At 45.2% G+C, this 27560-nt stretch overlaps 1 protein-coding gene across 1 annotated transcript in view; it reads right to left on the reverse strand.

Moving 5' to 3' along the window:
- The window catches only part of PCGF2 (polycomb group ring finger 2), a 53975-nt gene extending 26690 nt beyond the window's left edge, over positions 1–27285 (reverse strand). The window contains exons 1-3 of the mRNA XM_066628427.1: positions 27120–27285; positions 3203–3345; positions 1899–1995 (exon numbers count right to left, since the gene is read on the reverse strand). Coding sequence (XP_066484524.1) covers positions 1899–1995; positions 3203–3314 — 209 coding nt within the window. The 5' untranslated portion in view covers positions 3315–3345; positions 27120–27285. The remainder of the gene's footprint in view (positions 1–1898; positions 1996–3202; positions 3346–27119) is intronic.
- Positions 27286–27560: the final 275 nt, after the last annotated feature.

A 27560-nucleotide genomic window follows, 5' to 3' on the forward strand; every position in this document is an offset into this window, starting at 1 on the left:
TTGAAAAGGTCAACAGGCATGTAGATGCGGGAGAACCCGTGGACATTATATATCTGAACTTTCAGAAGGCGTTCGACACGGTCCCTCACCAAAGGCTACTGAAAAAACTCCACAGTCAGGGAAATAGAGGGCAGGTCCTCTCCTGGATTGAGACCTGGTTGAAGACCAGGAAACAGAGAGTCAGTGTCAATGGGCAATTTTCACAATAGAGAGAGGTGAAAAGCGGTGTGCCCCAAGGATCTGTCCTGGGACCGGTGCTTTTCAACCTGTTCATAAATGAGCTGGAGACAGGGGTGAACAGTGAGGTGAAGTTTGCAGATGACACCAAACTTTTCCAAGTGGTGAAGACCAGAAGTGATTGTGAGGAGCTCCAGAAGGATCTCTCCTAACTGGCAGAATGGGCAGCAAAATGGCAGATGCGTTTCAATGTAAGTAAGTGTAAAGTCATGCACATTGGGGAAAAAAATCAAAACTTCACATATAGACTGATGGGTTCTGAGCTGTCTGTGACAGATCAGGAGAGAGATCTTGGGGTGGTGGTGGACAGGTTGATGAAAATGTCGACCCAATGTGCGGCGGCAGTGCAGAAGGGCAATTCTATGCTTAGGATCATTAGAAAAGGTATTGAGAACAAAATGGCTAATATTATAATGCCATTATACAAGTCGATGGTAAGGCCACACCTGGAGTATTGTGTCCAGTTCTAGTCGCCACATCTCGAAAAGGATATAGTGGAAATGGAAAAGGTGCAAAAGAGAGCGACTAAGATGATTACTGGGCTGGGGCACCTTCCTTATGAGGAAAAGCTACGGCGTTTGGGCCTCTTCAGTCTAGAAAGGAGACACCTGAGGGGGGACATGATTGAGACATACAAAATTATGCATGGGAAGGATAAAGTGGGTAGAGAGATGCTCTTTACACTCTCACATTACACCAGAACCAGGGGACATCCACTAAAATTGAGTGTTGGGAGAGTTAGGACAGACAAAAGAAAATATTTTTTTACTCGGTGTGTGGTTGGTCTGTGGACCTCCATGCCACAGGATGTGGTGATGGCATCTGGCCTGGATGCTTTAAAAGGGGATTGGACAAATTTCTGGAGGAAAAATCCATTACGGGTTACAAGCCATGATGTATATGTGCAACCAACTGATTTTAGAAATGGGCTATGTCAGAATGCCAGATGCAAGGGAGGGCACCAGGATGCAGGTCTCTTGTTATCTGGTGTGCTCCCTGGGGCATTTGGTGGGCCGCCGTGAGATACAGGAAGCTGGACTAGATGGGCCTATGTCCTGATCCAGTGGGGCTGTTATGTTCTTATTCATTTAAATTTCATTCATCCATTTATAAAACTGATTTTTTTTAACCTGTAAATGTGAGTAAAATATACAATGTGCCCTCGTATTGAAAAGTTTGGAGACCTCTGGGTTAGACTGAGACTGCAGCTGCATGTGGAGCCAAGGAGGCATCTATCAATGGTTATTAGGAATGCTAGCTAAATGCTAGCTTCCATCTTCAGAAGTAGTATACTACTGAGTAACAAGACAAACAACAGTGCAAGGGCATGACCTTCCTGACTAGTGCAGAAGCATCTGTCTGGCAAGCTTTAGAGCAGAAACCAGAGCAAAGGTGGAACTTGATGGCAGCGGGAGGGGAGAAGAGAAGAGAAGCCTGGAGCCTCCACACATGTGGTTGCTAAACCCATACAGTATCTCTGAAATCCAGGAAAGTGGGGTTGGCAGCAGCAGTACAATTAGCCACACATGTGGAGGCTTCAGACCTCCCCTTACAGTTATAGATGTCACATAATGTCTTTTTAGCTGTTATCAGGCAGCTCCCACCATATGAATTAATCCTTGGAAGAGACCTCTGGAGTTATAAATTATTAAATATTGTACCTGATACTGAGGAGAGGCCTTGTCTTATGCACTTGAACATCACACATCGGGCAATATTTGTTGGTCTCCAGGTAACGGACAATGCAGGTTTTACAGACTAAAAAGAGAAAGAACAGGTTGGAGGAGAAAGTCACCAGAGGGAAAGAGACTCAAATGTATGATATGAGGATGGCAGCTCAGCTGTGATTCAGGGCTGGCCCTACCATGAGGCAGAGTGATGTAGTCACCAAGAATGATTCAACTTAACTACCTGTTTGCCCATACTCTAAGGTTCCCCCGCCTCTGTTATAGCAGTATTGGGGCAGGGGTAGAGGGAAGCCACTTTCTGTACTTTTGGAAGTGGTAGACGGAGGCAAGTTCTCAGGTTGCCTGCTGTGGAGGCAGACTGTTTCCTACGTTCCAGAGTGCTCAACTGATCGAGAGCCTTTTGATCTCCATCAGCTGCTCAGCACATAGTTGTAAAGTGAAGAAGACATGACAAACGGGAAAAATTAGATTTGGAGAAAAAGGTATCCTGATGAACCTTGATCATTTAATGTCTTACTGTTATATTGCTCAGCATACAAGACACAAGGGGGAGGGAGGATGAACAAATCTTGGGCCAGCCCTTGTGGCCACTTTGGTGGCAGATTTTGGCAAGCCATGACAAAAGCAACATATTGTCAGTTAGTGATCTGGGTTTTCCAATTGGATTTTCTACCCAAAATGTAAAAGGAAACATTTGCTAAAAATTCAGATGAGATCGTTAACAGTGGGTATGTGGTATCTGCTCCCAGAGGACAAGAATATTCACATGCCAAGGGATAACATGCAATATGACCTCTGGTTTTCTTAGCATGAAGACTTCCCCTTCTTCCTGTGGACAGGTGCCCCATACAACCACTGAGGGACCACATGTGTACTTAAGGTTTTCTATGCCTGCCTATGCACAATCAAGTGAATGCCTCCGAGAATGTGCAGAATGTACTTGAACACTTGAATGTACTCACATCTCATCCCTGTGCGTCTGTGATTAAGGGGCAAGTGGTTTTAATTTGCTAGGATGAGAAGTGTCAGGATCAGGAATGCCTATAATCTCTGCCTCTTTATTTTAAGAGTGTTATGGGGGAGAAGGAAAGATTCCTTTATGATTGTGCAGATAAATACTTGCATAAGCTCTTCATAAGATCTTAATTATGCCTTTTGAGCTTATGATTATTTTTTCTGCATATTCTAGGGCTGGCCTCCAGCACTAAAAAAAATCCAGGAATGAGACGGGTCTCAAATGAAGCCCTGGGGGCTTCCAGGTCTGGTTTGAAACTTACAAGAGTGTAAGCATTCCACAATGGTTGTGGCATCTATGAAGTAGCCTCCACACAAGGCGCACATCAAGTGAGGGTTCAGCTCTGTGATTTTTATCCTGGTGGTTCTGTGCATCTTGGATCTTAAGGAGCTGGACAGGTCCTCTCTGGAAACAAAACAGAAAGACCATGAGTTAATAAAACAGCTTCAGTCCATCTTACTGAGGTGATGACAGTAGTCACTTTTAAAAACTGAAGTGCCACAGCAGGACACAATATGGATTTATACAAAGGCCACTCAGGAAGTCTCCCATGAGCAAGCATGAGCATCATTTACATTTACTTTATATTGACATTATGACTTTTGGCCACTTGACTTCCATCGCTTTGCTCTTTCAGCTGTTTTCAATTATAACCATATTTCAAGTTTATGTCTACATGCTTTTCTCTTTCATTCAACTTCCAAGACGTTTGTCAACGTTCTTATGTTTTCTTTTCTTTTCTTTATGTTCATTTAGGTTTCATGTGCATTTGCATGTGTTTTATTGTTCTTTATGTTTTTCACTGGGCAAAATAAATTTGCAAGGCAAGCCTAGATAAAGCTATGCTTTGACATTCATCCATTTTTGACTTTTGTCCATGCTCTGGTCCCTAACCAGGCAAAAGTGCAAGGTATTGCTGTATCAGAATTCTGAATCAAGAAAAGTATAATTCTGTAAGCTATATAGGTCACACATACTCATAAAATCTGCACTTATTTGCCCAATGTATATCATTTATTGAGCTAGTTCCTGGAGAGGAATAGAGAGCTATGCAGTTCACTGGAGCCTGCTCAGCATCCATCCTGCTCTGGTTTTTGCGACTTCACAGTCATTACTCACACCCATAAGAACAAGGAGCTTCCTTTTGTTTCTCAACATTTATCCCTGCCATACCACTTTGCATGGTCCATCTATTGGAAGTTCCACTGGAATAACTGGCATCAACAGTTACCGGTACTTCCTGATTGGAAAGCCGGATGCAATGCAACAAACACCGATAAGGGGCTCAGGGTAGACAGGAGGGCTTTTTTGAGTGCAAGAAAAGTGCACACTGGACCTCTGCCCACCGAGCTAAGTCTCCTATTGCTGCTTGCCATATTGTGTTACTGGTCTTGCTGCCAGGCGGCAGGGGCTGGGGGTCCCCCATGTACCACCAGATACCACATCAAGTACCATCAGTGGTACAAATACCACTGGTTGAGAAAAACTGGTTTAAAGTGAGAGCCAAGATTCTTGGGATGCTAAATTCAGCACCCATGTAGCGCCTGTGCTTGACATCCCAGAACGCACACAGACTTTTCTATTCTTGTCCACTTTATGAGATTCCATGCTCTCTGGGGAGTGACCATTCTCCTTTCATGGGATGTCTGGCTACTGCCACCAGAAACAACATGAAAAGGGGCATGTGTGCAAAGTCTGAATATCTGGAATGGTGTCCTGCAACTTCAAGTGCAGAAACCTCAAATGCTTTTTTCCTCCCTCCTTTGTTTCCAGGATGGCTAACAAAATCAAAACAAGTCAAACATTTAATGCATAGAGTACAGTCTTTATTCAGAATATTGACCTATGGGACATTATTCTGGAGCTTGATACGCACAGCACAATGAAATAAGCACCAGTTGCCAGCCAGATTTTGCCAATTGCTCAGGTTGAGTAATAATTCCTTCCAGGAAAGTCCTTTGACTAAGTACTGATTAACAGCCAAGGAGGAGGAGGAAGGTAAAAATTAGCATTAGTATATATTTGCAAAACTAGGAGAGGCTCCCTTCCCCAGTAGCAAGCATCCATTAGTGCTGTGCAGCATTTCTAAAGGACAGTGTAGCATACAGCCTCCAGAACACAGCCTTCACTTATCTGCATCATAGAGACATTTCAGAGAATAGTTTATCTCACATCTAACTTTACAGTGGAGTCCTATGAATGCTTTACTTAAAACTAAGGGCCCAATCCTATCCTACTTTCCAACAGCGATGCAGCCATGTCAACAGGGCATGCACTGCACCCATGGGAACAGTCCCAGAGGCCCCCTCAATGTAAGGGAAGATTTGCTTCTTTACCTTGGGGCTGCATCAGCCCTAGAAAGTTGGATAGGATTGGGTCCTAAATTTTGTTGTATTTAGTGAAGCTTAATCACAGGTAATTATGCACTGGACTGCAGTCCCTGGTTAGGAGAAAGAATGAAGACCCAGGTTGCAATCTTACGCACTCTCATCTCAAAGTTCCATACAATGCAACAGGATTTACTTCCAAGTAGACAAGTATTGAATTCATCCACAAGTCCATTTGTAAAACCTACACAAAGGCTTTTGGAACATCCTGTAGTTATGTAGCCTTTCCCTATTCTAGACACCAAGGCATATTATTCCACTTTCACCCCCTGAAATCTGGGATGGCAATGCTGAGGAAATGAAGTTTCAAAAGGCAGCTTACAACATTCTTCTTTAAAAAAAAAAAACAGACATCAAAACAAATCAACAGAATGATAGAGATCAGCAACTAAAGTCACAAGGGAATCAAAATTAATCTAACTCCAGAGTGTTACACAACAAAATAGTCTTTCACAATCTACAAAACAGTAATATAGAGAGGCCCAACTGAGCCTCCAGGGAAAGGAGCCAGCTTAGATGTTAAATGATTATATCCTGTCTCTCTTTACAAAAATGAAAACTCAAAGTGACAAACAAAACCAAGACATTCAATCAGAATGGGCTGGTTTGGATGATATTTTAAGGGCCAAACTGACCCCCCCCCCCCAATCACAAGAGTCAAGAACTGTGCATGCATCCTGGCCCCTCCATTGGAGGGGGAGCTTGCAGTTTTCTTAATGGGGAGGCTGTCCCACACATGATTTAAGAAAAGCGGTATTGGACTCTCCAGAAAGTGAGAAGAGAGACCAGGCTATGAGCATGCATGACTCTTATTGCATGGGACAAGTTTGAGCAATAAAGTATTTTCTGAATATCCCCATGATAAAAATTGGGACTTACACCTGGGTAGTGCGGATAGGATTGCAGCCTAGGATTGTGAAAAATTTTCCTGTCATTTCTAGTCATGACATCATTCCAATGGCAGATTCTCATTCTAAAAAGTGGGTCCCAGTGCTAAAAGTTTGAGAACCACTGTAAAGCATTTCAAAGGAATCTACTATATCTCAAAATATAACATTTTTATAACACAACAGCAACTTTTGACAAAAATAGCCAAGATCACAATGTTAACAATGCATTTAGACAAATTTAGTCATAAATCAAATAAAAGAGGCAAGATTTACACATCTGGGCATGGGAGCCATAAAGGCCTCCCCCCCACCTTCTCATCAACTGCACTTCTGACAACAGCAGGTGCAAGGCTGAACCTCTGTTGGATGACCTCAGTGGGCAGGGAAGACTGTGGGAGGAAGTGATCCTTTAAATATCCTTGGCCCAAACTATTTTGGGCTTCAAAGGTGATCACTACTACTTTGAAATGTGCCCAGAAACAGACCTGTGAAGACAGAATAACTTGGAGCTGTAAATGGGCTCTCATCAAAATTCCAGGGGCAGTAAATTGCACCAGTTGTAGTTTCCAAATGCTTTTCAAAGGCAGCCACAAGTACAGTGCGTTTGGACTAATCCAACTCAGACATGATTGAGGTGTATTGCAACAACGGCTAAATTCAACCTTTAAAAAATTCAACCTTAAAAAAAGGCACAGCTGGCACAGAAGTCAAAACTGAGCAAAGGCACACCTTGCCACAGCTGTTACCCAATGACCCAGAAGAACTTGGTCTCCTGGTCTTTCCAGGAGAACATGGCTTCATTCAGGCCTTGTATCAAACCCCAAATTGACTCTTCTACTGGCCAAGAACAGTTTTACCTCGTCTGCATTCAACTTCAGCTTGTTGGCTGACATCCAATTGTTCACTAAACCCAAGCATCAGTCCAGGCAGGGCCGGTCTATCCATGCACCCCAATGAAGCAGTTGCCTCAGGTGGCAGATTGGTGGGGGGCACACCCATCTCCATCCTCCTATGTTCCTCCACTACTCCTTCTTCCACTCCTTGGAGAGTGCTGAACTAGAACATTGGAGACTAGGAGTAGCCAGGCTGTTGCATCATCAGGTTTTTGTCTTGATGTTTCAGCTTTTGTCTGGAGGGACATTTTGATGACTACTATATTCTTACCACATGTTTTCTGATTACAAAAAGTCTGGAGATGTCATTGATCAATATTCTGTTTGGGTCAGAATAAGAGTTTTTGAGTTACTGACTTATAACACCACAAAAAGGGACAACATTTGTTGTAGATAGCCTGTGGGAAGAGCAGTAAGAGAAAGTCAGAACTACTTTTTGTTTTAATTGCGTTAGAACAGGGGTACTCAAACCCCGGCCCGGGGGCCACTTGCAGCCCTCGAGGACTCTTCCAATCTGGCCCACAAGGAGCCTGCAGTCTCCAATGAGACTCTGGTCCTCCGGAGACTTGCTGGAGCCTTTGCTGGTCTGGTGCAACTGCTCTCAGCTTGCAGGTGACTATTTGACCTCTCGCATGAGGTGTGGGATGAGAGCTCCCTCCATTGTTTGTTGTTTCATGTCTGTGATGCAGCAACGGCAGTGAAGGAAAGGCTGGCCTTGCTTTGTGCAAGGCCTATGGTCTTGAGCTATTGCAAGACCTTCATTCATTCATATAAGTTGCATGTCTAATATATTCATTTATATAAATTTGAACTGTAAATTCATTCTTTATCTCCCAGCCCCCAATGCAGTGTCAGAGAAATGGTGTGGCCCTTCTGCCAAAAAGTTTGGACACCCCTGCCAAAGAAGACAGTGTCAATATTATTACAGGAAAAGCAGCTGTTATCAGTCTAGTAGCCTTAGTTTGAAATGAGTGACATATCTTTGAGGCAGCCTTTGGGAAAGAAAATGGTCTGAGCAGGGGCGGCCAGACCACAGCTCACAAGCCACATGCGGCTCTTTCACATACAACCTACAGCTCCAGGAAACATGTTGGCTCAGCTCCTTTAAGCATTACAATGAACATAAAAAACACAATGAACAAAATTTCAAGCTTTATATTATTCACTAGGTATAAACCTAGAGCCCACTGGATTAAAACATAAGTTTAATGTTTATGATGAGTAAGTATATTTAAGAATTTAAATGGCTTTTAAATATTGCAGTTTCTCAAACACCTTTTATCGTATGTTGCTCTTCCACAGGCCGCATCCAGCCCCCTGGGCCTTATGTTTGACACCCCTGCTCTAAAGTCTTCCTAGACATTAACACTGCCCCCTAAACAAATTTATCCACTTGCCTCCTGCTGAGCCTGACGCTCCTTCTCAGCTAAGATCCTTTGAAAAAGTTTCAAAGGCAGCACCTGAGCACTTCTGCACATGATGTCACTGTTCCTGCTGTCGGAGAAGTGCCAGACCTCCTTCACTGACTGCCAGGTATCTTCATGTAGAAGCCTGTGCACTGGGAAACCTCTTCTCTGCAGGTGCATGCCGTCTTTTGCTGCTCTTGTGGTTTATTTGCTTTTTGGAGATCAGAGCCACAGCCCTTCGGCTCCTACAGTGATTTTGAAAGAACTAACATCTGCCCTCGGAGAAACATATTCAGCTAGAAATCCCTACTGCTGGCTGTGTGCACTGTGTGATTAAATATATATCACAATTCTGGATCCAGAAAAGCTGAATTCTGTGATCTGTAAAAACGATACACGTGTGCGTACAGCTGCTTGTTTTGCAGAACAGGTTGCACTTCTGGAGGTCATGAAGAAGGGCAAATGGCTGCTGCATAGCACCAAAATTCAGTCTCCCAACCACCAGAATGCTGGAGTCCCAGCACTCCCGCTCCCAAGTTTTTAACTAGGCTCTCTCTCTGGACACTACAGGAGGTGCTACAGCATGCTCTGTAATACTGCAGGGTGTCTCACGCATCCCTTTGCTATGAACAGACAGTGAAGAGTGGCAGTCATGGCTTTCATTGGCTTCTCTCTGGGTAACAAGACAATACCTTAGTGCTAGACCTAGTTCTTTTTCTATTGCTGCTTGTTTTGTTAATTTTGCCAATCCTCCCTCTGAGTTCTCCCCATGGTTTTCTTTCCTTCCACATATCTTAATACATTTGGGGGGAGGGGGAGTCGCTTTTTGCACCTTACCTAGAAAAGAAAGAAAAAAATCCCTACAGTTAGGAGCTTCCAAATCACAACAGCAACAGAACCTGTATGCCAAAAGCCAACCAACCCATTCTGCATGAAAAACAGGTTAATGTTTGCATATCCACTGCACCAGAAATGCAAATCCTGCATGGGGGTGGGGAAGAGGAAGAACTCCCTAAGGCACATTTAGCCCTAGATGAAAAGCCTGAGGATAGGATCTGACCTTTTCTTTTCTTCTTAACCTTTGCACAGCACCTAGTAATTGTGGGCACCTTGCAACCCTTGCATTGGGAACCCCCATGAGGCACAAGTAGACACTTTCTGCACAGGTGCAGCCATTGATACTACTGCAGTTGTAGTTGCCTGGATCAGGGCCATCTCTTAAGGGGAAGAGACAAAGAACATGTGGCCGAAAGCATTTCTGAAAGCCCTAGCACTTGCCTCCCAATATTATAACACAAAGAAGAAAAGGAGGTTGTTCTCCAACCCCCCTTCATAGCTGATACAGAAATTTAGTGGGATGCTGGTTGTTTTCAAGGAGGGGAGGTCCCTTTCCTCTATCTCCCCCCATTTATTCCTACTGGAAAATGGAGCCTCATTTGATGTACTCAAATGTAATAAGGGCATGGGGGGGACCAATGTAATTGCATCTCTCTCTCCCCCCCCCAACCCTATATATGCTTGAATATGTACAATAGGAGACATTAGGAGCCACAAACCCTGACTTGCTCAGGCAGCTTTACTGTTTCCATAGCAACTCCTATACTTGGCAAGCAGCCAGATTATTATTGCAACCATTCAAGGTGGAGGTGGAAAAGGGAGAAGGGGGGGGGGGTGAGTGGGAGAGAAGTGGGTTAAAAAAAGACACCTTGGCATTTGCAAATTGGTGTGAGACTTGTATCATTTCTGCGGCTGGGTGATTCCTAACACTCCCACATACAGACACAAAACGTAAACCATATGTACAAAGGGCTCTGGTGCCCAATTGTATTTCCTACAATATCTTCGAAGCATGACGTGCAAGAGACCTGACGTGAAGGGGAGCTCTTGTTCTCCAGATAGGGAGGGAATTCATTTACTTGCAAAGAAAACTGATTCAGAGATAGCCAGTCCAACAGGGCATAGAGTAATGATTCTGGTCTGTTTTCACAGCAGCATCTCTGAGCACAATATGAAGCTTGTTGGAGGCTGTCTCTCAGAAAGCCTCTGCTCTACCCTGGTCCTCTTCTTCCTGTCTCTCCCAGAAAGTCAAGTTTTCCATCTTTTTAACCCTCACACTTTGCTAGGGTTAATTTCCTACCCCCCCAGAGCCCTCCCCCCCAAAACCTCCAAGTTACAGGTTCTAGTACATTGTTCTCTTAAGAGAGGACAACCCTGGCCCAGGGGCATTTACAGCCCTTGGGGACCCCTAGTTCTGCCTGGGAGCTCCCAGTCACCAATGAGCCTTTGGCCCTTCAGAGACTGTTGGAGCCTGTGCTGGCCCGCAACTGTGCATTATGCTGAAGCTGTGTGCTCAGGAGTTATTTATACCCCCCTTCACTTTTTTGGTTTGGTCTACATATCTGGCAAAAGCACATCCATAATTGTCCCAAGTGCATCAATTCATGTGTCCATGTGTTTTCTACTTTCCCCTGGGCATTATTTTAAAGTCCCCATTGCCTCTGAACAACTTATGCCTCCATGTGTTTCTGGCTTGGACTATGTTTTCACTGTGCAAGAGTTATGTGGCAAACAGTTCATAGTTCTCATGTGGTTCTACATGCCAGTATTATAGTTCTCATGTGTATTATAAATAAGCTCAGTAAAATTCATTCATTCATATAAGTTCCAACTCTACTGTATTCATTTATGTAAATTTATTAAAATTTGAAATGTAAATTAATTCTTCAATTTTTGATGAGATTCCAGAGCAGAAAGAAGGGGCACATTTTTATTTGAGTTTTCTACTTTTCCTTTCATCAATCACTGGCTGGGGATCCATGCCCATCAGAGCCCATGATGCCCAATGCCCATCCCTTGACAAGGCTGACACCTTAGCCCTCAGTACTAATGGCAGTGCCCACCAAGTGGGGCATGCAGACATTGCTTCTCTCACTGCCCCTTATTCACTATTTTATTCCTCTCTGGAAACACAAGCCAAGTTTTTAAAGAGCTTTTGGGCTTTCTTCAGAATGAACTGGAAAGAACTGGAAAGAATCCATACAATCCGGCTCATCCTCTTAGGTCATCAGAGAAGGCCTTTTTACAAGTGCCGCCGCCTAGGGAGGTACGTGGGGCAGCGGCAAGAAATAGGGCTTTCTCAGTAGCGGCACCAACGCTATGGAACTCCCTTTCCCTTGACTTAAGAATGGCTCCCTCTCTTGAGACTTTTTGGCGAGGCCTGAAAACCCTTCTGTTTAAACAAGCCTTCTGAGTTCTCAGTGTTTTAAACATCTTTTTAACATCTTTTATATTTTTTACAAGCCTGATTCTTTTATGGTTTGCTGCTGCTCTATGCTCTTTTTACCGGACTATTTTTTATCTGACTGCTGTTTTTATGATATGTGTTAATATGTTTTTATTTGTTTTAAATTATGTTTTTAATCTGTTTTAACCTGTTGTAAGCCGCCTTGAGTCCCTTAGGGAAGAAAGGCAGGGTAAAAATAAAGTTGTTGTTGTTGTTGTTATTATTATTATTATTAAGATGAATCCTATGGAAAATAAGGGGTTCTGTTTTTTAAATGAAAAATAAAAATAAAATAAAAATAAAAATAAGACGTTCACACAAAGAAAGAAGTATATTTGTGACAAAGGGTTTCAGACCTGCCCAAATTAATTCTGCAGGGTAGTCTCTGGTCAAAGATCAAAAAGAAATCACCAAGAATGAAAAGAGCATGGTTAAAACAGCAGGAGGCAAAGCAGACTGAGAACAAATCCTCTGCACTTCCTTCCTGTAATCAACACAGGTATTCAGGGCCAGCCTTAGGTGCAGGGCCCAATGCAAAACCACCAGCTGGGGGGGATTTCAAATCAACTGAATGCATTGACTGGCAGGCAGTAGGCAATGCTCCACCCACCACACCTTCTGTGCCTTGCCTTGGTATGGAAGATTCCATGTGGAAGTGTTGGCTACAGAGTGAGGGGCTGACTGCTCGCCAACCAAGTGCAGGGCCCCTGTATGCGCAGAGCACAATTTGGTCAAATTGCCCCAAGTCTAGTCCTGCAGGTATTCCACAAGTTTACAAGGTATATGTGAGCATGGATGGATGCTTGCATTTCTCCTTCCTCACTCTCTAAAAATCTAGCTTGCAAATACAAATATAGATTTAAAAACTTTTTTTCAAAATGTGTATCCCATTTCAGAAGAAATATCCACTCTGTGTTCACAAACATTAAAACAACAAAAATACAAAAGCAGTACAAACCCCAAAACAAAAACTTAATTTTGAGTTGGAGGGAACAAAGTGCACAAAAATGGCACATGGTCATATTGACCCATCAGAAAATATTCAAAAACCATTGTCTGGCAATACCTTTATTAGGACCAATCGAAAAGACACAAAGTTCCAAGTAGTCAGCTTTTGGGCTCTAGAGAATCCAAAGCTTTGGGCTTTGCTTCAGGCTACATGTTAAGCAAAACAAAGGGATGAGGGAAGAGGAAAGCTGTGCCTGGTAGAAAAGTCCCAAAGTCTACAGTTTACAAGGGTTTTAAGATGGAGTATAACATATGTTAGAGACTAGATTACCCTCAGACACCATCTCAGGGTATAACTAGGGCTACTGGGGCAAACAGCAATGGATGTACCTCCCATTAAAAAATAAAAATAAAAACCAACAGTTTATTCTCTCCAGCATTAATCAATAACTGAAGTATAAACATATTGTGTTTGTGAGTTTCTTAAGCCCATGTGTCTGCCCCGTCCCGTCCCGTCCCCCCCACACTTACACACCCACCCTAATTTTCAACCCACAATTTCCTTATGGGCAGAGATAAAATCATACTCAACCCTCAATGGAGCTTTTCTGCTTTGGTGGTTTTAATGTTTGTTGCTATCTCAAAGCAGCAATTTCATCTGACAAGATAAAGTAGGAAACATTTTGAAAATAAACCATACAGAGGTATTGGTTTTTTTAAAATTTATTTTAAAGTTAGATCCTTCTCCCCCACCATGCAATAATGCCTAACTTTTCCCAATTTCACATGAGGAATAATCAGAAAAAAGGATATGGGGGGGTTTCTTCCTCCTTTCATTTCTCCCTCCCCCCCTTACAGCATCAACAAAGTAGCTCCCTCCATTGCACACTCAGGTGACATCACATTTCCTGATTGGCTCAAATCTTCTTACACCAGTTTCTATAGTTACGTGCCTGGTCCAGATGGCAAGATGCCAACAAAACAGAAAAATCCAGCCTATTAAGTCTCTTCAACGTGCTCTTGAAATTCAATTCCCTATCTGGATACTTTGGGGAGCCTCCTCCCCTTGAGATATGGGGAAGTTAAATATTTCTTTGTTTTCCTCCTCAAAATGTTTTATTTGATTTTTGAGTTACAAAGTGTCATATTTCTGTTCTTACATCTGAGAGAGGTCTTTTGCAATTTCTTTCCCTACTCCTTCCTCATAATAAAAAATGTCATCCCTTCTACCTGCAAATGTAGCAGACAAAGACACAGGTGGGGGGGACAACTGCGCTCTTCTGAAAGAAGATACAAAGGGTTAAATTTAAGTCAGAGCTCATTAGTTTTTCCATAGAGCATTCCTGAACATGTGGAGAGAGTGCCCTACTGCAATCATTAACCACATCTAGCCCCAAACATCTAGGACAAGGCACTCCAAATTCCGGCCCATGTGCCAGATCCAGCATTTGGAAAAAGCCCTTCCCGTGAGTGACCCTTACTGTTCTGCTGCAGCGCCACTTATTTTTCAACTTGATCAGTGCACAGGAATGCTCTAGGCCAGCCATTTTCAACCTTTTTCAGCTTGCGGCACACTGACAAGACACTGTTTGGAGACCCTCCAAATCTAGGATGAGGGAAAGTGAAACAGTTCTGGAGCTCACTGCCTACTACATACGCACTATACCTTGTACAAGGGTGCAGACTACTCATTCATACAGCTATTCTTGTGGGCAGCTTACTGTATCATGAAAAAAGGAGCATGTGCAGAATACTTTTTATCAGTTCTCACACACCTGGCATTAGGGTGTAGGCTCTCCAAACTCAAACTGAAGCATACAGTTTCAGGGCCATTTAAAAAGTAAGCAAGCACTGGAAACAAGCTGAACAATGAAGCTGCCAAAGAAAGCTGGTTTTAATAAAATCTTGATGCTAACAATCAGGATCTCATTTATGGCATGTAAAAGCTGCCTATTCCTTGTATCAAGCTGTTCTATAAAGTAACATTAAATTGCCATTAGTCTTTCCTGGTCCCCTCCACAAGCTTACATGCATATAGAATGTCAATCAATTTTTCCCCCAAAGTCAAGCCATGCCTCCCATTCCCTGATCCTAATAATAAAGATGACTTGAAACTGTGCCCATTTCAAAAAACTATGTTCAAATAAACTTTTGCTTTGATGTCCCACCACTCCCTTCATTATGTATGTACAATAAGATGTAGAATAAGAATTGTACATAAAATCTGAGTTGAGTTCACAGCTTTAATTTATTCAAGGGCTATGCTTTTCAAAATAATGTTTGAACAAGAGCATCTCTGAAGATAAGCAGAGTACATTTCCTGTACCACTAAGCAGCCACAGCTTATCCCATTATACCTGGGATTAAAGTACACCATGACAGAAGGTGTGAGATTTCCAAGAAGTCTGAAGTTCCAGCCCCTCTCTTATTTGAACTGCAAAGTTTGATTCTACCAAAGTTTAAATTGCAGGTTGCAAATGTTTATAGTTAGTCAACAAGACTGAAAGGCAACACATTGCATAAAAGCCTTGGCTTTCCTTATTGGAGGAAATTTTTTTTTTTTTACCAATTAGAATACAACAAAGTGAACAATTCTGGAATTTCAGGGTGAAGAAACAACTGTGGCTTTCCTTCTAGCAATAAAAATACCAAAGGGTTGACAATTCTCCAATAACATTAACATGAATACATATATATTTTTAACATGGATCATCTACAAATGTTGATTGTTCCTGAATTTGTTTTTAAAGTCATTTTTTGGTCAACTGGCATAGGGAATATTCTATATACCAAAATATGGTATATTTATGCAAAATATTTAAGATGACCTTTCTTTCTACCAGTGAGGGGGGTAGCTTTTATTTATCAAATATATCATTTCAACAGTTTCCTCAAGAAGGAATGTACGTATTTCTTAAAGTTAATCAGAAACCATATTAGTCCACCAAAATTTTCAATCAATTGGCAGTCCTTTTTTACACATTAATCCTATAAAAGCTCCTTTGTAGGGTAATTAACTAGCAGATGCTGCTGTTTTGGAAATAAATCTTTCAATTTTACTCCACTCATGGAGACTCTTTGCACCCACATTTTCTTTTGACTGGTATGTTTTGATAGTGTTTTATCATCCTCTTACAGGTATCCACATACCTGTATGAGGTATGAGCAGAGGTATTATTTGAACAGAGGTCTCCCAGACCCATCTACTTGTACCAATTGTGCCTTTACTTCATTCTTTCCTGAAGAAATTAGAGGCGCATGGAAGCTGCAGAAGCCCAGCCTCACTATTTTTACAAAGCAGAGAGCTTTAAGCCCAACATCTACATAGAAAAATAACAAGGTTGTCAATGGTTTGAGTAGAGTAGAGATTCCAGGGTTGCTACAATCATTGCAATTTATTTTCAAATGCAGGATGATGTGTAAAGTACCCTTTTATCAGTAAGACCAATGCTATCTCCCATGCATAAGTTTCAAATAACTCTCCATCACCACATGCAAATATTAGCAACTTTACTGCTGGTAATGGGTTATTTGCAAAAAATGTGCCAAGTCTCTTATAATTCAGGTTTTATACTTCCTTAAAGGTTCATACATCCCATTCTGCTGCTAAATTCCATCAAACCAAAAAGTTTACACGTCACTGGCCTAACATGGTCCAGCAAAAGTATGATTGATCTATATGCCACATAATTATACACATATTTACAGTGTTCAGTGATGGCTCCTGACCTAGATAAAAACTAGACCAGTGTGTAAAGAGGAAGGAGAAGAATCTGTGCTCATACTGCAGAGAGGGGCTGGCCCCTTTAGCTACTATTTGTAGAAGGCTGAAGGGGTCATGATTGGCTAAAATTGAGGAGGAGAAGTTATTCTTGTGAATATTATGACCTATCTTATCTCTCCCCCCCAACAGCCTCTTTGTAGTCAGTCAGTCTCTCACACTCACTCACTCTCACACACTCTAAGCTAAGCAGTCTGTATTGGCAACCTTCAGTCTCGAAAGACTATGGTATCGTGCTCTGAAAGGTGGTTCTGGCACAGCGTCTAGTGTGGCTGAAAAGGCCAATCCGGGAGCGACAATCCCTTCCACACCGGGAGCAAGTGCAGTCTGTCCCTGGTCTGTCTCCCTGGCTATGGGCCTTCCTTCTTTGCCTCAGACTGTTGGCCAAGTGTCTCTTCAAACTGGGAAAGGCCATGCTGCACAGCCTGCCTCCAAGCGGGCCGCTCAGAGGCCAGGGTTTCCCACTTGTTGAGGTCCATCCCTAAGGCCTTCAGATCCCTCTTGCAGATGTCCTTGTATCGCAGCTGTGGTCTACCTGTCGGGCACTTTCCTTGCACGAGTTCTCCATAGAGGAGATCCTTTGGGATCTGGCCATCATCATACTCAGTACAGCCAAAGAATCCACCTGATCAAGGTCTACTTGTTTTGTCATACATCTCAGCTGTTATTTCACCTCCAGGTCAAGGAAAAATTAAAACACATTTAGGTCTAATTCAAGGGTCTGGGGAGAGGGGAAAAACCTACAGATGAGGGGGAGAAGCCCCCAACTCTCATTAATTAGAGGGGAAACCTAATGACTTTCTACAGAAAGACATGCTATGTAAGAACTTGCAAACACGCAAAAGGCACTGAGTTATAAAGGACTCTCCTCTCCCCCTTCAAGAGATGGAATAGATTATTTGCAGAAAGATCTGCAGAAACAGAGATAGAGAAAAGATTTTACAAAATGATGAATGAATTTCAAAGAATAGATAACTACATGGATTAGGACACGCAGATATTTTTCAAAACAAAAACCAAAAAACTCACAGCTGCAGTATAAGCGTTTTCGCCTCCCATGGTGTAGAGATAATGAATAAAAAGGCCTCCCTCCCTCCCCACTTCCACAACCTTCCAACTTTTATGGTTTTCAGATGTGCTTCAGCCAACACGACCTTCCAACCATGAGTGGGATACATCAAACAGCCTTTCCTAGACACACCAATGACCCATGAATCAACTTTTCAACATTAAGGGCATTCCGGACTCCTCCAATTCTCTCCCCTCCCTCTTTTTTACTCTCAGGTCATGCATAGCATTAGAACCCCCTCCCCTTTCCTAACTTGCTTAGAAACCAGGAAAAATATTTGCACAGATGTGTAGCCCAAATTTCCCAAAGCATTTTTTACACACACACACAGCAAAACTCCCAGTGGTACCTTCCCTTTAAACCTGCATCCAAGGTAGGCCTGAAATGTACACCCCAGTTGCTCATGGGGTCTTATGTACAACCTTTGAGAATGGTCCTTACATTAACAAAAAGTAAGACATGCTTAAGAAATCAAGAGGATTACAGAGGCCACTAACAGCACCATTCCCTTGCATGTGAACTCAGTAACTCTGGCTCTGTTCAGCAGAGCTTACTCTCAGTGAAGGTGCAGACTGCATAGGGTGCAGCCTAAAGGGTGAAACAGGGAGATTAGGGCTACAATCCTATCCAAATTTACTTGGGAGTAAGCTCCATTGATTATAATGCAACTTACTTCTGAGTAGACATGCACAGGATTGGGCTGTTTGGCTGCAATCCTAGCCACACTTACCTGGAAGTAAGCCCCACTGATTATAATGGGACTTACTTCTGAGTAGACACGCTTAGAGGGAGATTTCTCTTTTCTCAAGTCACCTGAACTCAGCTGTTCCAGGTAAGCTTTCCCTTCTCCCGGCCTCCACGTGTCCTGCCTGCCCAGAGATTTGGCTGGCTCTCTCCAGCCTGCACCCCCTCTGGAGCCATCGTCTCCGGCTTGCCTTTGGGCGATCAGTCCCCGCCCGGGGTCTCGCCTTTCGTCTCGCTCCTGGTTTGAATCAGGTTTCCTTCCCAAGGAGCCCTCCCGCCGAGCAGCCTCCTCCTCGCCAGAGAGCGGACTCCAGCCAGGTTCAGTGAAACCCGAGTCGGATGAACTCAGCAGTGGCGTAGCTAGGGGGGAGAGTACTAAGTTCAGCAGGGAGCCTCACCTTCGCAACCATTCGGGCATTTTGCTCTTCCGCCTGGAATGGCTCCAAAGGGGAGGGCCGCTTGCACGCCGCGGTGAGGCTCCCTGCAAAACTTAGTGCTTTTCTCCCCCAGCTACGCCACTGGTTCAAGAGCCAGGAAAACACACAGACACAGACACACACAGGTATCCACACAGCGCCTTTCGTCCCGCTGCCTGCTGCAGAGCTCCGTGAGACTCGAGAGCTTGCAAGTTCTCCACTGGCCCGATCAATGCAACCCAACAGCATCCTCTGGGTGTCTGCTCAGAAGTGCGTCGCATTGAATCAATGGGACTTACTACCAGGAAAGGGGGCAGATCGATTTGCAACCTGAGAGCACAATCTTAGGCATGTCTATTCAGCAGTAAGTCCCATTATAGTCCATGGGGCTTACTCCCAGGAAAGTGTGGATAGAATTGGGCTCTAACATTTTAAGCTCCTTCGATCTCTAGGGGGAAAGTATAGATTTGTGTTTAAAACGCACCCTTCTACCTATGCTGATTTAGGGGCGAAGGTGGTCATCCTAAACACACTTCCCCGGGAGTAAATCTACATAGTGGGATTTCCTCACACGCCAGTATTTCATTCTGACTACCTTGTGCCTTTCTTTACTCGGCATCCACAATACACTGCCAAGCGTTTAACAAGATGAAAACGTTTAGGATCAGGGGGAAAAAAAAAAAAGCAGGCACATCTCTTAACCCGAAATAGTTCCCGGAATATTCCCGAGGGCAGGGAAGGCGATACACGCAGATTGCAGCAGGCTCTGAAAACTGTACAAGGAAAAGAGATCTCTCTCCATTGCACCGTTTAAGAAAAGTTTACTACCAGCAGCTTATGACCTGAAACGGTTGAGGTCAATTTTTTAAAAATGCAGTTAGAGAATTATATTTTATTACGATCTTTCTTTGGGGGGAAAAGACATTTTTTAAATTTAAAAATCTCAGGGGTTTTTTTTTAAACTGGCAGTAAAAAAATAAAAATAAAAAAATAGAGCAGCTGTTTTGTATCTTTCTATATAAAATGCATTACTTAGAGCCCAGTCCTCTGCATGTCTACTCAGAAGTAAGTCCCATTGTAGTCCATGGGGTTTACAAAGTGTGTTTGGGATTGGAACCCTACTCTTCCCAGGACAAAATCCATGGCGATCCCAAGGGGCATTGTAAAAAAACCCAAGAAAGAAAGTAGGAGGGGGAGGAGAGGGAGTACCTGCGCAAAAGACTTTAGCTTGAGACCTTTGCGCAAAAAGGGGTCCATCAGGCTGGATCTCATGAGAAGGTGAAGCCTTTAGCAAAGGCGTTTGGAGAGGAAGGGGTGGGGAAAGGAGCTTGACCCCTATTTGAAATTGTAATAATATTGGAGGGGGGGGGGTGTTTATTAATTTCAATTACCCCTAGGCCGCCTGTCATTTGGAATTCCATTTGGTCATTTGGTCATTTGGAATAAACTTGTGCTCAGGGCAGGGAGTCAGGCAGTCACGAGGTACCAGGATACACGACTTTTAAAATGTACCAAAATTAAAACAAAGGATTCACACCTCGTTGAAATACTCATCCTCTCACCTGGGAGGTGTCCTAATATGGGAGGTGTATGGTTAGCCTGGGAGGTGTATGGTTAGCCTGCCGTTGGTTGGTGGTATACAAAAAACCACTCTGCACGTGCTCAGACGCACGCTCGTCTGGATTCCTATTCCCCACCCCCTTCCCCGGCAACGCCGCCCCCGCAGAGAAGAGGAGGTCATCCAAAGGTTATTTGATAAGGATGCAAATCAACTCAAGATTGCTGAGCTGGGAGGCGATCTCGCTAAAAGGAAGGGTTCTGGGCATCCTTCCGGGAATCCCCCGCAAGCCGCCTTGAGCTCCGTGGAGGAAAGATGGTGTAAGAAATGTACTATGCAAAATCCTGGCGACGTGGGGAAGCAGCCCTCGCTGAGTTTGCGCCTTCGTGTAACTGTTAAAGGCACACGACCCCAAAACTGGGCTCCAGGAGACTCACTCACCGAATGTTGATCTTGGCTATGGACCATTTAAATGCAGCATCTTCGCTAAATCTGTTTTTCAAGCATTCAACAATCCAGAGAGGGAAGGGAAGAAAATGTATAGTCAGCCTAGGCGACAATGCTATCCACACTTTCCTGAGAGTAAGCCCACTGATTCTAATGGGACTTACTTTTGAGTAAACATGCAGAGGATTGCGCTGAGAGGCTTACATCCACAGCACAGTCCCATTCAGGCTTACAGACAAAAGTCCCAGTGTGTGGTTCAGTGAGGCTTATTAAAGCCATACATAAAGTGTATGTTGGACTGCAGTTCCATAAAAGGTGTGCTGTGCTGCCCAGACCTATTGAGGAGTACAACTCATCCAGTTCAGTTAAGCTTACTCCCAAGAAAGTGGAAGAGGATTGCAGCCTTGAGGGCAGAATCCTGCTCCTTTGCCTGCCCTGAATGTACAATCCTAAAACACAATTATAGTACTAGGAACCAAAGCTGCAATCCTATAAGCACTTTCCTGGGAGTAAGTCCATTGAATGTAATTGAACTTACTTCTGAGTAGACACACTGCAAGTCATGTTGTGCTGCAAGCCATGTTGGATACAGCAGGATTTGCTTCCAGGTAAACAAGTAGAGAGAATTGCACTGCAACCCAGAACAAGAATTTGCAGGAAATAAGTTGGTTATTTGTACTACTGGGCAATTTATTTAGGATCCATTAGATAAATTCAGAAACGTTAATACTGGATTGAAATAAAAATATACGAGGACAGAAAGTGGGATAATCCGCAAGTCAGTGGTGAAAGAGATAACTGGATTTTGTTGGTTTTCATTTTAATTTCTATTTCATTGTTTTTCTTTAGAATATCAAACAATGGAGTTTCCTGCAAATGGGGGCACTACTGATTCTCAACACATTTTCTTAGGCTGCAATCCTGTACACACTTTCCTAGGAATAAGCCCCATTGAAGACAATGGATTTTACAATGGAATAGACACTTGTAGGATTGTGTGGTTATGCAATCTTATGCATATCTACTCAGAAGTCCTATTGAGTTAATGGAATTTACTCCCAGGTACTTGTGTTTAGGATTTGCAGCCCCAGAAGCCTTCAGTCCCATGTGAACTTGCATTCAAGTAGATGAGATAAGGCAAAGCTCCCCCCCCAAAAAACACACACACTCTACCAGGTTCTAGCTTCCCCACAAGGCATGTTTTCTGACAAAGAAGCTTTTCTCCATAACCCACCACACGTGTTCAAACGCACTCTATCATTCCACGTATTCTAGGGCTAAATCATAACATTTAACAATGGACTGGGAGTCTTGGGATTGTGATCCTACAGGAACAGCACAAGGGACAATATCTGGAGAGGTATTGAATGTACCATTTTCCTCACCTCTCTGAGCTCAAAACAGATCAAACACCACCACCTTTAAGCCCCCACACACAAGAACAAAAAACAGACAAGGGCACCATCTGGTATTTATATATTGCCTATTGTGTGTGTGGGTAGACAGACACACACACACACACAGCACTGGGAAAAAAATAAAACAATGAGATCCCTGCCCAAGGAGGTTTAGGATATAGAAATAAATAAACAGAGGATAACTTTCAGATCATTTATTAGTACCTTAGGATCACCACCTAACTGTTGACTTTTATTTACTTTTGGGCAGAGTACAAAGCTGCCTGAATTCCTTACCCAAGATATATGGGCCAGTACTGAGTAATGAATTGAAGGCACTTTCCAAATGCTCAGAGACACTTTATTGCAATTACAGTACAGTACTTCATTTGCTCTAATTTCTGAGCATAGCCATTACAGACAACTTCAGAGGCTGAGCCTATTCTAACTACACTATTGCATATACATCAAGAGCATAATTCATATTTCACCAGACAAGGATAGGAAGCAGTCTTTCTTTCTTTCTTGGAATACAGGCATGCAGTCTAGAACCCCTAAGGTTTCAGAAGTCCTACAAGTTCCACTGCCATCCTGTGGAACTGGGCCCACTCTCTACATTCTCCAGAATTCACAGCAGAGCTGGTTTTTCTACCCCACCTTTAAAGACAGACCTCCTCCCCAGGCATTATTCATTTCCTATAATTCCAGGAAAAAACAGTTCATTGTTCCACATTCAACCTCTCCCTCTGTTCAGTTCACTGGAACTGCTGGATTCCTTTCCCAGGCTGCAAACCTACATCTACATAAGCTAGAACAGAATGCTGCACATATACAGAGTAGTGGGCCCCCAGCACCGAAAGACCGCCCTTTAGCGCTTACCCCCCTCCCCGCTATGGGTAGCGGTGATGGGCCTGGCTTTCGACTAGAGATGACACCGATCTCAACTACAGGATCTGCATCTCCACCGCCCTGGCCAGCTCTATCCCGCCCAGTTCCACATTTGAGTTATCCACCTGGAAGGAACCAGGTTCTGACAAAAGGAATTCGACACCCTCCTGGGGATGCGGATGGGTTACATAGCATTCAGATAAGGTTCACTTCGGCTGGAGTTTTAAGGGGAAACGGGACACCTTCCAAACCTCCATTGAAAGGGGAACCATGGTTAAAACCAAGTCCAAAAATATGATCACAGCACGCCAGGACTGCAATACGGAGTGAACTGATGCGAGATTAAATCCATTTCTGCCCGGCCCACAGCTGTACACATTTGATCCCTGTTGCGCACATGCAACGCTAGGCAGAAATGGCTTAGGGCTGCAATCCCATACACCCTTACCTGGGAGTAAGCCCCACTGACTACAGTGGGACTTACTTCTGAGTAGACATACCTCGGTTTGGACTGTTAGCCCATAGAAATCCATGACATTTACCTCCGAATTAAAAAGATCTTTTAAAGTTTATATAGGATTTCCCCTCCCCCCAGGACCACATCCAAAAGTTCCAACGCTCCTTGCCCGGATCACACGCACGTTTGCTGGGAGATCAGAGCCCACTCCTATGCATGCCCACTCAGAAGTAAGTCCCATTATAGTCAGTGGGGTTTACTCCCAGGTAAGTGTGGATAGGATTGCAGCCTCAGACGCCCCGAGTGCGGCGGGTGTGGGGTGGGAAAGCCCTCTTCTCTCTCCTCCCCTCCCGCTCCCTCGCCCCGTCTCTCACCCCCACGCGACGCGCCAGCAGACACAACAGGCTCTCGCAAGGCAGACTCAACAAACTCCAGCCAGACCCGGGCACAGCACATGCTCCGCCACAAGGCGGCAAAGGAAGGCACCGCCACGAGCCCCGACCCCCATCTCCCTTGAGCCACTGTCCTTCGACGGCGCTGCAACCAGTCCAGGAGAGACAGCACGAGCCCCTTCCCGGGGAATTCTGTTGCACGAGCCCCACTGGGACACGCGTGGACACGACAGCTCCCTGCTCAGACGCGGGGGATAGCCCAGGGGAGCCCCACGGAGCAGGAAGCTTCCTTTGGCTGCGGCTCGCTTGGCTTGAAGTTGAAAGTCACCCTACGACCGCTGAAAGCCAGAATCCTGCCCCCCTCCCCGTTCCGTGGGGGTGAAGGAGATGCCCAGCCGCGAGGCACACTTCGGGGCTTTCCTTCATCTCACCCGCAACCTGGGCAAGCCAACTGAGATGGTACTCCCAGACCAGCACTGGTCAGTTGCCTTGTCACAGTACCATCCAGTACGAGAAGGAAAGCGCATTGTGACAGCCCTCCCCCAAAGCTACGTATAGTAGTTTCTTCATCTCCCCGCCGCCCCCTCCATTGACAAACTCCGTGAGCTTACATGGGGATCACAATATCAAGGCAAGAACTCGCAAGGCAACAAGAGAGCGTCCTTGTTCTAGATCAACAGAGGAAAACCAGGTCAGCCTACATACTCCGAAGAGTATCTCGACCCAGAACAGTCGTTCCTCTCACCGCCACCCCCAACCAGTTTAAGCCAGTAAAAAAGATTGGGGGGGGGGCTTGTCATGAATATGTACGGTCGATGGGAAAAGCCTCCCTCCTTTCTATAAGGCGCAATGCAGTCCAAATTTTAAGCTTCTTTCACGTGGTTGAGACTCACTTCGTCTGAACAGCTCCCTCTCATCTATGGCTAGATTCTGGGGAGCTTAGAGCCCAATCCTATCCAACTTTCCAGCACCGGTGCAGCCCCAAAGAGCCCTCTGTGACTGCCTCCCCAGCGCAGGATGCAGCGCATGCCTCAGTGGCAGGGTTGCACAGGCGCTGGAAAATTGGATAGGATTGGACCCCTAGTCTCTCCTTGGCTTGTCTTTCAGTTTTCTAGAAAAGGTCTTCTACCTTTGAATTCTAGCTCAGGCACTCCAGAAAAGGTCAACAGAAAACCCTCTGCTGGAACCTGGAACATACTGACCTGAGAGCAGCCAACAAGGGTTCTTTGAAATTTCTACAAGCAGCTTGGCTCCTTTCTAGAATGAAAGGTCCAGCTTTTTATCCCCGAAATCAAGAGGCGAATAATGGGGGTGAGGGGGGAAAAAAGAGAGATTTCCCTTGAATTCTCAAGGCACACAGAAAAAACGGCCTCTTCCCCCAACGCTAAATTCTAGCTACAGCAAAGTGGAGAGAAGGAGGCGATCCGTTCATTCTCTGAGATCTAGAAACTTACATGAAATATGGACGCCTGTTTCCCCCCCCCCTTGAATTCTAGAGGGTACAGAAAAGAGCTTTCTTCCCTGAACTCTAGAGAATGCAAACATCTATTTTTACTATATTCGAGAAGTAAGGACGACAATGCTCCTTCCTTCAGTTTTGGACATGCAGATACAACAAAAATATTGGGGGCTTATTTAATATAAGAATAAATGATACTTTTGCAAGGGAATACAGATTTGATGGGGGACATAAGGGAAGGTGTTTCTGTTTTCCTGGGGGTGGGGGAAGGGTCGAACCACCTTCACATGGGGGGGTTGTGTGCGCGCCTAGATGACTTTTACACACACACCCACACGTTTGTTTTGATGTCACAGTATAACCTACTATTGGGGGGGTGAAGAGCGGATCCAATTGATGTCACAGTATAACCTATTATTCGTGGGGGGGGGGGGGACGACGAATGAAGAGCGGATACAATTAACCGGCTACAAGGTGTCCCTTTTAGAACGGAATGAGAAAAACGGAGCCAGGGAGGGAGGGAGGACAAAAACTAGAAGGAGGTTTATTTATTTAGCAGGATAGGAAAAAATGCTCTGCGACGCCGCTTTTCTATCACAACCTCCCTTTCATTCAGTCATTCATATATGTGTGGATGTGGTGCGGCTCCCCCCTCCCCCACCACACACACACACACACACACACACACACACACACACACACACACACACACACCCCTTCATTTCCATACCGCATTCATTCACCAAACATCGCGACAGTGAAGCCCAACTCCTGCCGGCTTCCCGACCTCCCCATCCAATGCTGTTCACCTCTGTCAACCCCCCCCTCCCTCCGCCAGTCTGGAAACACACCGAGGTGGCTGAACCTGCCCCCCACCCCTTTTTCAAGGCAGATTCCCATGTGATTTGGAGAATGACAGAAACACACCCCTTCCTCCAGGTTCTCCAGATCAGGTTTTTTAACCCATTCGGGGCTGGGGCGCAGATCCAAAGAAAGAAAACACAATAACCAGCTCTGCTTGGACAGGAGGAATAGGAAATATCCCGTCCTTTTCTCCCCCTCCCCATTTTCTGCACACCCAGCGCGCCACGTTGTGCCTCTCGCCCCCCTGTACCCCCCAGTCCTTTCAAATAGCGCGCCCCCTCCAGCCTGTGCGCCCCTGGAGAAAGAGCGCGCAGGCTTTGGCGCATGGAAAGCCTCCCATTTGGATCGCCCAAGGAGCCCCCTCCCCGGGGTGGAGAGCCCCCAAGCCTTCTTCGCAGGCACAGTGGGCAAGATGCTGGCTGTCAAAGCCTCGCCTCTTCCATGGAGAGACCCTCCCCCAGCCCCAACAGGCGGGCTACCTCTCCAGCCCCTGCAAGCGGGGGGAAAGGGCCCTCTCCACTCAGGCAGAGCCGAAGGAGGCAGCAGCAGCAGCCCAGGAGAGGGAAAAAGGCAGGCTCCCTGCTTGCAAAGGGGATGGGGGAGGACAAGCACTGGGGGGGAGGCAGCTCAAACGCCCAGGCTGGAGACCCCCACTGGGGTTTCCACAGCCTCTCTTCCAGCAGCTCCCCAAACAAAGAGAACCGTGGAGGGCTCACCAATTTCCAGAGAGGGAGAAAAGATCGGCCATCTTGAAAGCAACCCAGGGTGGCGGGGGGGGGGTGGAAATAGCACGAGAAGGGAAGAGAGACGGGGGGCGACAAAGGACCGGGGGAGCAGAGGCTGCCAGGCGCCGTGGCCAGGAGGGGGCTGATCTGGGACGGGAAGGAACCCAAGCCCTACCTGGTCCCGGGTCCTTCCTAGGGGCGCGCCAAGGCAGCAGAGGCTGGAGGGAGAGCAGAGCCACCTCCTCCCGCTGCTCCAGCTACACTTTCAGCATCCAGATCTCGGCGGAGCCCCTCGGAGCAGCCAGCAGTCCCTCCTCCCGCGGCGGGGCTACAGAGGGGGGCAGGGAGAGCGACAAAATGGCCCTTCCCCCCTTCCTCCGGACCAAAAGTCCCGCCCCTTTCGGGGGGCTCACGTGATTTCATTCCTTCAGGGTGTTTGCAAAAGGGCCAAGTGCCTGCAAAAAAAGCTGGGCTGGCGGCGAGTCCTGCGCAGGGGAGGGGAAATGGGGGGGGCGGCTTCACTCCCGCCGCCTTCCCCAGACAGGCACGCTGCGCATCCAGACAATACAGCAAAAGCCCCCCCCCAACACCTCCACCCCAAAAGCAGCCCCACTGC

This window comes from Tiliqua scincoides, chromosome 5 (genome assembly GCF_035046505.1).
Source record: "Tiliqua scincoides isolate rTilSci1 chromosome 5, rTilSci1.hap2, whole genome shotgun sequence".
Classification (NCBI taxonomy): Eukaryota; Metazoa; Chordata; class Lepidosauria; order Squamata; family Scincidae; genus Tiliqua; species Tiliqua scincoides.